The sequence below is a fragment of the Erpetoichthys calabaricus genome, chromosome 4 (assembly GCF_900747795.2).
Source record: "Erpetoichthys calabaricus chromosome 4, fErpCal1.3, whole genome shotgun sequence".
Lineage (NCBI taxonomy): Eukaryota > Metazoa > Chordata > Cladistia > Polypteriformes > Polypteridae > Erpetoichthys > Erpetoichthys calabaricus.
This window is the reverse complement of record NC_041397.2, coordinates 10,289,315-10,303,060: the sequence shown is the minus strand read 5'-3', so window position 1 is coordinate 10,303,060 and position 13,746 is coordinate 10,289,315. Positions and strand designations below refer to the sequence as shown.

At 42.8% G+C, this 13,746-nt stretch overlaps 1 protein-coding gene across 2 annotated transcripts in view; it reads right to left on the bottom strand.

The window, feature by feature from the left end:
* Positions 1-13,746, bottom strand: part of myo16 (myosin XVI) — a 774,098-nt gene that overhangs the window by 509,512 nt on the left and 250,840 nt on the right. For both annotated transcript variants that reach the window (XM_051926297.1, XM_051926296.1), the window contains exons 5-7: positions 6,254-6,362; positions 1,514-1,638; positions 1,133-1,258 (exon numbers count right to left, since the gene is read on the bottom strand). In XM_051926297.1, the coding sequence (XP_051782257.1) occupies positions 1,133-1,258; positions 1,514-1,638; positions 6,254-6,362 (360 nt within the window). The remainder of the gene's footprint in view (positions 1-1,132; positions 1,259-1,513; positions 1,639-6,253; positions 6,363-13,746) is intronic.

The window sequence follows — 13,746 nt, the reverse complement described above, 5'->3', positions numbered from 1 at the left end:
ATATAAAAGGGAGACCTGCTCAGAAGGTGGTGTCTTATTTGGACCTGACCAGCTCCTGATCAGCCATACCTTGAAACACCAGCAGAGGGCAATAAGAAGCTGTTGGCTTCTTGGTCATTTTCTTTTTTTTTCTTTAATTGAAATTAAATGATGTTTGCTCAGTTGGCAGCACAACTATTTTGGGATCTTTTCTGCCTTACCGTTCACCCCAGTACAGATAGACAGATAGACAGACACAGCCACATTACTGCTTGATAGATTAGCTCCTCTAATCCAAGCTTGTGTGAAGTTTGCATGTTTGGAACTCTGAATGTCCCCATGAGATTAATGTTTATTTAATTTAATCTAATCTAATGTTCTCCTGGTGTCTGAGTGTCTTCTCTTTCGAGGGGCCTCAGTCCTTCAGTCCTCCGTTCATGTCCCACTGATGTGTCTCCATGTTGATGTGTCCATTGAGCAGGTCCTGTAATGGACCACCCCCCCCCCACCCCATCAAATTGGTTCCTGTCTTATGTCCAGAATGGGCTTCAACACCATCCCCATCCCCAATTAACTTGTTTAAGTGGATTTAAGAATGTTATATGTTGCTATATTTATGAAAATGTTATTAATATTTTATACTGTGTTTAGGTGAACATCCACTCTGTAAGAATAAACTGAATGTACTTAAAGTGAAGTTTACATCAGTAGAGCATGCAGTGCCTGTTCATGTTGAAGGGCGCTATATAAAAACACAATCAATATTTGAAATAAAAGTACAGCAGAAGCATACGGGGACGGGACGGCTTGATTAGAAGCTCGCTGAGAGAGAATAAAAGAGACTCACTCACTGAGCTATCAAGACAAGCAAGGCACCAGACTTCCGTGGCCCCGATTCATCACACTAACGGGCGCCCTTGCTGGTAATCGCAGACTCATTTTTAGTAAATCAATCATTCTGTGGTTGGCATAGCAACAGCTGGCACTGCTCAAGAAGGGACACCTTTTGTTTTTTTTTTTTTTTTTTCGTTCCTTCAGTACCCAAAATGATGGCATAGAAATAAAGAATTGTTTTTTGTAGATAAATAGATAGATAGAAGATGTTACACATGGATGATCGTAACTTTTCTCTTTTTAAAGTGTCAATATTTACCTGGCCATATTTTGCTGCCAGATGGAGGGGCGTCCAGTGGTTGTTATCAGCAATCTGTGGATCCGCTCCATTGTCCAAAAGCAGCGACGCCACTTCTTTATAGTTGCTGGCGCAGGCCATATGCAGCTGTAGGTAGAGGAGGACAGCATCATTAATCACAAGGGCCTCGCCGCCTCGCTGGACAGACCAGCTTGGCATTCGACCACAAAATGTACCCACACAACTCTGAAAAGCAGCTGCTGCCAACATTTTTACATCACGGCCCCCCTCCATAGCATACTCCTGCCCCTTGTAACTCAACTCGACTTGTAAGCACCAGTTGGTAACTGCCGACACTTAACACGTCGCCCCTAGAGTCAAGCCGTGACGGGATCCTCTTACCAGAGTGACACCTTCTTCATTCCTCTGGTTGACGCTCCCACCAGCTGCTAGTAGGAGTCTGACATCTGATAACATGGTGGACGGCCGCTGGACCTTCATGTGCTGCAGAGAGTTGACATCCACACCTGCAAATGGAATGACGCTCATTTTAAACCGAATCTCCGTCTGATTGGCAGCCCCTCAGCCCTTGATAGCAGAAGCTCTTTTTGCAGCTGAAGCTTATTATTATTATTATTGGTATCATTTGCTGTGTCAATCTATATCAGTACTGTTATATATATCTCTCTATTATAATAAAAAAAATCCTGGGACGAGACGAGACTTTTTAGCCTGGGACGAGACAAGACTTTCTCAGAGAGATACATTCACGTCCCGTGAGACGAGACTTTGTACCAAGAGATTTAACCAGGCCCAGGGCCGGAAATAAAAGACAAAGAGTAGAAGACAAAGTAGAATGTCGTAAAGAATTCAAAAACGTTGGCGCGATACACATGCAGAGATAACGGAAGTACGAAAATTTGAAAGTCTCAAAAAAAGGATAGTAAAGATAGCATTAGCGCAAACAAATGGAAATTATTACTCGGTGAAATAACGGAACAGCGAAACGAGATCGAATATATTGTTCAAATTTAAACTCGGAGACTTGTAGATCGTCTAATTCGTGTTGCCATCAAGGAAAAGTAGTGTTTCTTCCATATTAAAGGCCTATCCACGAGAATTAAAAGATTTGTTGTTTGGTGAAAGTGAAATCCACATACGTGAGCAACAGAGACGTGAAGTGGCTGGCGTGTAGTGCAGGCTGGGGGGGGTTTACAAGCGAAGCGAGCAGGGGGTGAAGCCCCCTAGTCTTATATATAAACGTCTACGTGAGGAAGTGTGTGCGTGTCTGTCTGTCTGGCCCGGAAGTGCGAGGCTACAGCATGAAGCTCAAAGAAAGCGACTCTGTCGCCGAAGTGAAACTGCCAAGAAAAGAAAAACTCACTTAGCCGCTAATACACAAGCGAGGCGAACATGTTGGCAAAACGAATCCTCCTAGGAGAGAGACGCCCAGAGTCGTTCCTTTCAATTACCTGACATCTCTACATTTCAATTTTTTTTTGACGATTTCAATAGTTTCTAGGACCCCGTGCTCTTGACAGCTTGGGCTTACACAGCTAGCACATCTCTCTATTATAATAAAAAAAATCCTGGGACGAGACGAGACTTTTTCAGAGAGATGCTTTCACGTCCCGTGAGACGAGACTTTGTACCAAGAGATTTAACCAGGCCCGGGGCCGGAAATGAAAGACAAAGAGTAGATAACAAAGTAGAATGTCATAAAGAATTCAAAAACATTGGTGCGATACACATGCAGAGCAGGTTAGAGATAATGGAAGTACGAAAATACGAAAGTCTCAAAAAAATTATAGTAAAGATAGCATTAGTGCAAACAAATGGTGAAATAGCGGAACAGTGAAAAGAGATCGAATATATCGTTTGGATTTAAACTTTAAGTTGGAGACTGGTAGATCGTTTAATTTGTGTTGCCATCAGGGAGAACTAGTGTTTCTTCCCAATGAAGAGGCCTAACCGCGAGAATTAAAAGATTTGTTGTTTGGTGAAAGTGAAATCCACATGAGATGTGAAGTGACTGGTGCGTAGTGCAGGCCGGCGGGGTTGGCGAGCGAAGCGAGCAGGGGGTGAAGCCCCCTAGTGTACAATAAATGTATAAATGTTCTTATTCTGGTTTTCTGGCCCATTGAGATAAGAGGTTGTAGAAAATGAAGGAAAATTTCAAGTCCCGTGAGACAAGACTTTATGCACTGAGATTTGGAAAAGTCCCGCCCACATCTAAAACATTTACAGCCACGCCCACGGCTCAATCATTTCTCATTTGTGTGAATGCTATTGTCAGACGCAGATCGTGTAGAGAGAAAGAAACGAGATTCACTCACGGGCAGTTATACGTTGCGTTGTCACGATGTAGGTCTAAACACGAAATCAATATTCAATGCGATATTGACGATAAGGTAAAAGCGAGAAGAGATCGACTATATGGACATAGGTGATATGACAGAAGTATGTAGATATTGTTCGGATTTAAACTTTAAGTCGGTGACTTGTAGATCGTCTAATTCGTGTTGCCATCAGGGAGAAGTAGTGTTTCTTCTCAATGAAGAGGCCTAACCGCGAGAATTAAAAGATTTATTGTTTGGTGAAAGTGAAATCCCGTGAAGGAAAATTTCTAGTCCCGCGAGACAAGACTTTATGCACTGAGATTTGGAAAAGTCCCGCCCACATCTAAAACATTTACAGCCACGCCCACGGCTCAATCATTTCTCATTTGTGTGAATCCTATTGTCAGACGCAGATCGTGTAGAGAGAAAGAAACGAGATTCACTCACGGGCAGTTATACGTTGTGTTGTCACGATGTAAGTCCAAACACGAAATCAAAATTCAATGCAATATTGACGATAAGGTAAAAGCGAGAAGAGATCGACTATATGGACGTAGGTGATATGACAGAAGTATGTAGATATTGTTCGGATTTAAACTTTAAGTCGGTGACTTGTAGATCGTCTAATTTGTGTTACCATCTGGGAGAAGTAGTGTTTCTTCCCAATGAAGAGGCCTATTAAAAGATTTGTTATTTAGTGAAAGTGAAATCCACATATGTGAGCGGCAGAGACGTGAAGTGGCTGGTGCTTAGCGCAGGTCGGGAGGGTTGGCAAGCAAAGTGAGCAGGGGGCAAAGCCCCCTAGTCTTATATATAAACGTCCTTTCATTTACCTGACATCTTTACATTTCAATCTTTTTTAACCATTTCAATAGTTTCTAAAATCCCAGTCTTTTTACAGCACGGGCTTACACAGCTATCATATATACATATGTCTAGATGAGAGATAGTGTAGGTGTGAGATATGTAGTAAATCACGAAGTACTGGCGATCAGCAAGGCTGAGTTGAGGGAAGCTATGAAGAGGATGAAAAGTGGAAAAGCAGTTGTCCCAAACGACATACCAATGGAGGCATGGAGATGTTTAGGTGAGATGGCAGTAGAGTTTCTAACTAGATTGTTTAACCAAATCTTGAAAAGTGAGAAGATGCCTGAGGAGTGGAGAATACGGGAGATGTGCAGAGCTGTGGTAACTACAGGGGTACAAAGCTAATCAGCCACACCATGAAGATATGGGAAAGAGCGATGAATGCTACGCTGAGCGGAGAGGTGGCGATCCGTGAGCAGCAATATGGTTCCATGCCTGGAAAAAGTACAACAAATATGATGTTTGCTTTAAAATGGAGAAGTACAGAGAGGGTCAGAAGGAATCACGTTGCGTGTTTGTGGACTTCGAGAAAGAGAGGAGTTATGGTACTGAATGAGGGAGTTGGGAGTAGCAGAAAGGGTGGTGGAGGATGTGTATGAGGGCAGTGTGACTGCGGTGAGTTGTGTGTTGGGAATGGCAGCCTGGTTCAAGGTGAGAGTGGCATTACATCAAAGATCGGCTCTGAGCCCTTTTCTCTTTGCATTGGCCCTGGACAGGTTGACAGATGAGGTCAGTCAGGAGTCTCCACGGACCTTGTTGTTAAATACTATTCAAATTGTTCATTTGACTCAGTTTCACGTTCCTTTTATACTACATGTATTTGTGTACTGTAGGTGCCAGGAAGGGAGGACAGGTATCCTAGCCAAGATAAAGGAAAGATTCCTGCCTGGCCAGGAGGCCATAATAGATAAACTGAATGAATGGGCATGCTTGGCATGCAGATCATTCCCCCAAACAATAGGTGGCAGTGTTCTAAACCTGATCAGGACATCCGAAGGGTGGCATGGGATTTGAAGTCCAGAAAAGTATCCCTGTTGATGGTCTTTGGGTACCCAGCTGGGAGAGGACTGCCTGGTTTCCTCACAACCCCGGACAAGTTGGACAGGAGACCAGAAGCAGTCCCCGGGTCGACTTTTAAAGGAATCCAACTGCTGCCGCACTTAGAGGAATGAGAGTTGAGAGGCAGTGGGCGGCACTCTTTAGGAGGAGGAAGGAGAGAACTGTGTATTTTTGCTGGTGTTCTTATGAAGAGGGTATTTATTTGAATCTGGAATCGTATTGGGTATTACTGTGTGTGTGCTTTGGTGCCCCCTTGTGGTTAAACTACCTAATACATATAAGCATTAATGTACTCAAATGAATATTATTATGCAGTACAGAGTTGTTACGACTAGGAGCCCCAAAAACATATCCAAAAATACCCAGTAGAGGGGGAAATCCCATCTAAAACCCCAGCTAAAAATAAAAAAGGCCTTGTTGAATCTTCATTAAGTAAAAGATTTATTCTCACAAAAATGCTTTTCAAAAAGAATGAAGCTCAGTAGATCAGAATGGAGTCACCTAAAACAGTAAGGCAATCCAAAGCAAACAAAGTACCAAAGCAGGAATCTAAAGAGTCATCCAAAGGCAAAGCAAACAGGATGAAACTCCAATCATTCACAATATGCACAGTATCACTCATAATTTATTATGCCACCCTTAAAATAGAGAAGACCGGGACAAACATTCTTCTCTGATGTGCCCCACACACCATAATGGAAATGGCATTCCAAAGACTCAATTCCCATCTCTCAAGACAGTTTCTAGAAAGATCTTTTCCCTGGCTTGTCACCCATATTGTCCACTACACCCTCTGGGTCTCAACCATGCCCCACCTCCCTGAATGGGTCTCTCCATGATTGACCCTATATCTTCTACTGATGATGAATGTGCTTACCGTTGTCTTCAAGATGTCTTAGAAGAATATAACAGGACTCGGTGCCTTCCACGGCGTAGTCCAGTGGAATATTGCCATTGATGTCCTGCAGCAGCACATTTGCTCCGGCCTGCATCATACAACACATCAAAGCAGGACATGAAAATAAATAATGAGATGAAAATATCAACACGCAGTTAAAAGTGTTCTAATATAATGCCCATCACAAAGAAATAGCTCAGCTGATTTACAGATATAAAAATAAAATAAGATGAAGTATAAATATCTGCACACAAACATACAGTACATTTAAACATTAACAAATTAGTATATATTTAAGAATACATGTGTGTGTGTATATTTATGTGTTTAGTGGTCAAATGTGGACCAAAAAAAGTGATGTAACACCAGCTGGGACGTCCCGTTTAATTCAGCAAATAAACTGAAAATAAAGCAAACGCATGATGGCGTCAAACAATAGAAATGTAGGCCATTGCCTTCTCTTTTTCTCGCTTTATAAATGTTGCTCAGTTGAGCTCCATCTTCCAGTCTGGCTAGAGACAAAATGAGACGCCTCCTTCCATTGACACCCAGCTCTATAGGACCTGGCTCTGAAGGGGCGGAGTCAGTTGCCCTCACTGGGCGTGTTCTTAGAGATGCAGGTGATACTGTTAGTAACAGCACCCTCTCATCCTGGAGTGGCATTGTATACCTCTGATGAGCCTGGAATTTGATCTCTGACACGCTTGAGGAACAATTTATATATATATATATATAAAATCCAGCGTCTGTACGTCTGTCTGTATGTCTGTCTGCTTTTCATGAGAGAACTACATAACGGATTTTGATCGGGTTTTTCTCTATAATTTGCTTGAACATTCTGGTTGATTGAAGTATCATTGTTCGCTTGCGGTACCGATTTACTTTGTGGCTGTGGGCTGTGGGATGTTTTCCCATGGGTCCCTCCTCATGACTCATGTGCCAGCCTCCGTTTGAGTCACTCTACCTCTTGCCACGTGTTTGAGCGTACCTTGCCTTCCCTTATCTAGCGATTCTTGTTTGTTCAGCAGACATTATAATCTACAGATTGTTAAGGAGTAACGTTTGATGTTTTTGAGAGAGAGATCACAGCTACTGTATGTGTATTTTAGAGGGTAGCTGTTGATTGGCAGAAATGCCATGGCCACGTGCTTTTCTCCCCATGTGGGGGTCAGTCTCCCGTCAGACATGAACACGATTAGATATAGTGCCAACCAAGTGGACTGCCCACTGTCAGTCAGGGGTAGAAACGGTCTTGAAAATACCCATATACATATATATTGTGACAGATAGAGGGCGCTGTCGTCCTCTTGAACCCTCTGACTTGACTCCAGACACCAGGTAAAAGTCCAATAATTTGATTTATTTGGACCATACAGTGCACAAAGCACCCTCTACTCCACAATACTCATAAATCAATAATCACTACAATAATCAATTAATACAATCCTCCTCACTCCCAGACGCGTTGCCACCCTTCCACCCAGCTCAGCTCGACGTCTGGGACTTCCCATAGTCCTTTTATAGTCCTTGACCGGGAAGTGTTTCGCCCTCTATGTCCACGTGACCTGGAACACTTCCGGGTCAGATAAAAACTCTTCTTCTTCACCCCGGAAGCACGTCATTCTTCCTGTCGCTATGACTACGACGTACTTCCGGGTTATAGGGCACATAATAGTCTCTGGGCCTTCCTGCAGTGTCCCCTGGAGGTTCCTTTGGTATCCAGCAGGGCTGTGATGAAAAACTCCACTGTCCATGATGCCCTGCTGGAACTCTGGGCACCTCTATGTTGTAGGCAGGACTCCACCTGGCAGTTTGGGGGTATTGACCGGGATAAAAGGCGGGCCATGTCACACAATATATATATATATATATATATATATATATATATATATATATATATATATATATATTGTAACAGTAGAGGGCGCTATCGTCCTCTTGAACCCTCAGGTACCACGCCAAACACCAGGTAAAGGTCCAAGACTTGCTCTTTTTATTATAAAAATGTGCACCAAGCACCCTCCACTCCACACTACTCATAAACAATATACAATACTCTAATTAATCAACAATAATACAATTCTCACTCCTCCTCTCCCAGACACTTAGCCACCCTTCCTCCCAGCTCAACTCAGTGTCTGGGATTTCCCTTGATCCTTTTATATGTCCTGACCCGGAAGTGAATCCACCCTACAGTGCATGTGATTCCTTATCACTTCCGGGTCAGATACAAAGTCCTATTCTTCATCCCGGAAGCACGTCGTTGCTACTGTTCATGTAACCAGGACGTACTTCCGAGTTATAGGGCACGTAGCACTCCCCAAGCATCCCTACAGCAGCTCCTGGTGGTCCCCATTGTGTCCAGCAGGGCCTCATGGACCTTGTAGTTTTATAAACAGCCCTGCTGGAATTCTGGGAACCTCCATGCTGCTGGGAGGGCTCCACCTGGCGGGTTGGAGGTGTGGGCCGGAATATATGGCCGGCCATCCTTCACAATATATATATAAATATATACAGTCATATGAAAAAGTTTGGGAACCCTTCTCAGCCTGCATAATAATTGACTCTCCTTTCAACAATAAAGATAACAGTGGTATGTCTTTCATTTCCTAAGAACATCTGAGTACTGCGGTGTTTTACAAACAAAGATTTTTAGTGACGCAGTATTTAGTTGTATGAAATGAAATCAAATGTGAAAAACTGGCTGTGCACAAATGTGGGTCCATTGTCATTGTGCTGATTTGAATGCCTGTCACTGCTCAATGCTGATTGGTTGGTTGATGAGCTCGTTAAGCCTTGAACTTCATAGACAGGTGTGTCCATCAGGAGATATAAAGGTATTTAAGGTGGTCAATTACAAGTTGGGCTTCCCTTTCACTCTCCTCTGAAGAATGACAGCATGGGATCCTCAAAGCAACTTTCCAAAGATCTGAACACAAAGATTGTTGAGTCTCCTAGTTTAGGGGAAGGCTACAAAAAGCCATCTCAGAGGTTTAAACTGTCAGTTTCAACTGTAAGGAATGGAATCAGGAAATGGAAGGCCACAAGCACAGTTGCTGTTAAACCCAGCAGGTCTGGCAGGCCAAGAAAAATACAGGAGCGGCATATGGGCAGGATTGTGAGAATGGTGACAGACAACACAAAGATCACCTCCAAAGACCTGCAAGAACATCTGGCTGCAGATGGTGTATCTGGACATCATTCTACAATTCAGCACAATTTGCACAAAGAACATCTGTATGGCAGGGTGATGAGAAAGAAGCCCTTTCTGCACTCACGCCTCAAACAGAGTCACTTGTTGTATGCCAATGCTCATTTAGACAAGGCAGATTCATTTTGGAACAAAGTGCTTTGGACTGATAAAACAACAATTGAGTTATTTGGTTAGAACAAAAAGCGCTTTGCATGGCGGAAGAAGAACACCGCATTCCAAGAAAAACACTTGATACCTACTGTCAGATCTGGGGGAGGTTCCTTCATGCTGTGTGGCTGTGTGACTAGTTCAGGGACTGGGGCCCTTGTTAAAGTCGAGGGTCAGATGAATTCAACCCAATATCAACAAATTCTTCAGGATAATGTTCAAGCATCAGTCACAAAGTTGAAGTTATGCAGGGGTTGGATATTCCAACAAGACAATGACCCAAAACACAGATCGAAATCTACAAAGGCATTCATGGAGAGGGAGAAGTACAATGTTCTGGAATGGCCATCACAGTCCCCTGACTTGAATATCATCGAAAATCTATGGGATGATTTGAAGCAGGCTGTCCATCAAATTGAACTGAACTGGAGAGATTTTGTATGAAGAATGGTCAACAATACCTCCATCCAGAATCAGACACTCATCAGAGGCTATAGGAGGACAGCGTCTAGAGGCTGTTAGATTAGCAAAAGGAGGCTCAACTAAGTATTGATGTCATATCTCTGTTGGGGTGCCCACATTTATGCACCTGTCTAATTTTGTTATGATGTATATTGCATATTTTCTGTTAATCCAATAAACTTAATGTCACTGCTGAAATACTACTGTGTCCATAAGGCATGTCAGATATTAAAAGGAAGTTCAGCCAATGAGAAACAAAAATCCAAAGAATTAAGAGGGGTTCTCAAACTTTTTCATATGACTGTATACATACATATATATATATATATATATATATATATATATATATATAGACATACATATACACATATATATATACACACACATTATATATATTTATTTACAATATATATATATATATATATCTGCAGTGGATTGGCACCCTGCCCGGGATTGGTTCCTGCCTTGTGCCCTGTGTTGGCTGGGATTGGCTCCAGCAGACCCCCGTGACCCTGTGTTCGGATTCAGCAGGTTGGAAAATGGATGGATGGATATATATACAGTATATATATTGTCACAGGTAGCTGGGGGGGAGACCCAGCTGGGACGCCCCGGAGGACCGGAGGAGGGCTTACGCCTTCCCCAGACCATGTGGGGGCAACCGCCCTGGCAGCTATGGGGACCACGGGTGCAGAGCTTTGAAGCTCAACCCTATAGGGGCCAGTGGTCACCGCCAGGGGGTGCCCCAATGCCTTGGGAGCCCTGGACCTCAGCACTTCTGCCACACCTAGAAGTGCTGGTGGGATGAGGATCGGGGACACCCAGAGTACTTCCGGGTGCGCAGCCGGCATTTCCGCCAAACTGGGGAGTGCTGGCGGAAGATTGTCGGGAGGCACCTGGAGCACATCCGAGTCATTATAAAATGGTCCACCTCCCTCCATTCAGGGGCTAGAGTCGGGAGAGAAGGAAGGACAAGGTCTTGGAGAAGGCAAGGAGGCAGCCTGAAGAAGGAAAAGGCATTTGAAGAGTTGGCATGGACTTTGGGGACTTTAGGGGTTTGTGGTGCACTTATGTAAATATGAGTAGTATAAATAAACGTGTGCTGGGTGATGTGAATGTGTCCGCCTGTCTGTGTCCGGGTCATCTTCCACAATATATATATATATATATATATATATATATATATATATATATATATATATATATATATATACAGTTGTGTGAAAAACTATTTGCCCCCTTCCTGATTTCTTATTCTTTTGCATGTTTGTCACACAAAATGTTTCTGATCATCAAACACATTTAACCATTAGTCAAATATAACACAAGTAAACACAAAATGCAGTTTTTAAATGAAGGTGTTTATTATTTAGGGAGAAAAAAAATCCAAACCTACATGGCCCTGTGTGAAAAAGTAATTGCCCCCTTGTTAAAAAATAACCTAACTGTGGTGTATCACACCTGAGTTCAATTTCCGTAGCCACCCCCAGGCCTGATTACTGCCACACCTGTTTCAATCAAGAAATCACTTAAATAGGAGCTGCCTGACACAGAGAAGTAGACCAAAAGCACCTCAAAAGCTAGACATCATGCCAAGATCCAAAGAAATTCAGGAACAAATGAGAACAGAAGTAATTGAGATCTATAAGTCTGGTAAAGGTTATAAAGCCATTTCTAAAGCTTTGGGACTCCAGCGAACCACAGTGAGAGCCATTATCCACAAATGGCAAAAACATGGAACAGTGGTGAACCTTCCCAGGAGTGGCCGGCCGACCAAAATTACCCCAAGAACGCAGAGACGACTCATCCGAGAGATCACAAAAGACCCCAGGACAACGTCTAAAGAACTGCAGGCCTCACTTGCCTCAATTAAGGTCAGTGTTCACGACTCCACCATAAGAAAGAGACTGGGCAAAAACTGCCTGCATGGCAGATTTCCAAGACGCAAACCACTGTTAAGCAAAAAGAACATTAGGGCTCGTCTCAATTTTGCTAAGAAACATCTCAATGATTGCCAAGACTTTTGGGAAAATACCTTGTGGACTGATGAGTCAAAAGTTGAACTTTTTGGAAGGCAAATGTCCCGTTACATCTGGCGTAAAAGGAACACAGCATTTCAGAAAAAGAACATCATACCAATAGTAAAATATGGTGGTGGTAGTGTGATGGTCTGGGGTTGTTTTGCTGCTTCAGGACCTGGAAGGCTTGCTGTGATAGATGGAACCATGAATTCTACTGTCTACCAAAAAATCCTGAAGGAGAATGTCCGGCCATCTGTTCGTCAACTCAAGCTGAAGCGATCTTGGGTGCTGCAACAGGACAATGACCCAAAACACACCAGCAAATCCACCTCTGAATGGCTGAAGAAAAACAAAATGAAGACTTTGGAGTGGCCTAGTCAAAGTCCTGACCTGAATCCAATTGAGATGCTATGGCATGACCTTAAAAAGGCGGTTCATGCTAGAAAACCCTCAAATAAAGCTGAATTACAACAATTTTGCAAAGATGAGTGGGCCAAAATTCCTCCAGAGCGCTGTAATAGACTCATTTGCAAGTTATCGCAAACGCTTGATTGCAGTTATTGCTGCTAAGGGTGGCCCAACCAGTTATTAGGTTCAGGGGGCAATTACTTTTTCACACAGGGCCATGTAGGTTTGGATTTTTTTTTCTCCCTAAATAATAAAAACCACCATTTACAAACTGCATTTTGTGTTTACTTGTGTTAAATTTGACTAATGGTTAAATGTGTTTGATGATCAGAAACATTTTGTGTGACAAACATGCAAAAGAATAAGAAATCAGGAAGGGGGCAAATAGTTTTTCACACCACTGTATATATATATATATGTATATATAAATACATATAATAATATATATATATATATATATATGTTTTGTGAGGAACAGCCGGCAGCTCAACCCAGCTGGGACGCTCAAAGGATGGAAGGATGGGGGAAGGCAGATATTTTTGGACACTACTGCCTCCAAAATGCTAGATGGCAGCTCCCCTGGAGTGTAGCGGTGCCCCGGATTCCTGCAGGGCATCCTGGGACTTGAACTTCGGTTTCTCAGCCTTGTTGAGTACTGTGGGTGCCGCCAGGAGGAGCTGTAAAAGGACCAGAGGAGCCAGAGTCAGGAGGTAGTAGCCAATGCTTGCTGGGAGGTGTGGGGGAGAGAATTGTGCTTTATTGTGATTATTATTGTGTTTATTTGCCTGTATTAGTGGTGGCTGTGGTGCTTAGGGCACTATTCCTAGAAGAAATACAATTAAATATGTTCTTTTGTGCTTTAATCCTGTGTCCCGTGCATCTGTCTATTGGGATTAACGGGTCAAAAGTGACCCCTAGCGTTTACAATATATATATACTGTATCTATATAAGGTAATATATATATATATATATATATATATATATATATATATATATATACACACAATAGCAGTAGGGGTAGCAGTTCAGAATTATAAAAATCATTGGGGTACTAACCCAGTGGTCACTGCGTAATTGACACAAAAGTAAACAATAGGGTCTGCAGCCGCACAATAAGATCAGCCAATGTGGATTTCTACCGTGTTTAAGGTTTCGAGGGTTTCACTAAGGAGCTCACTTGGACTCAATTGCAGGTCGCCAGTGATACACCATCTTACGA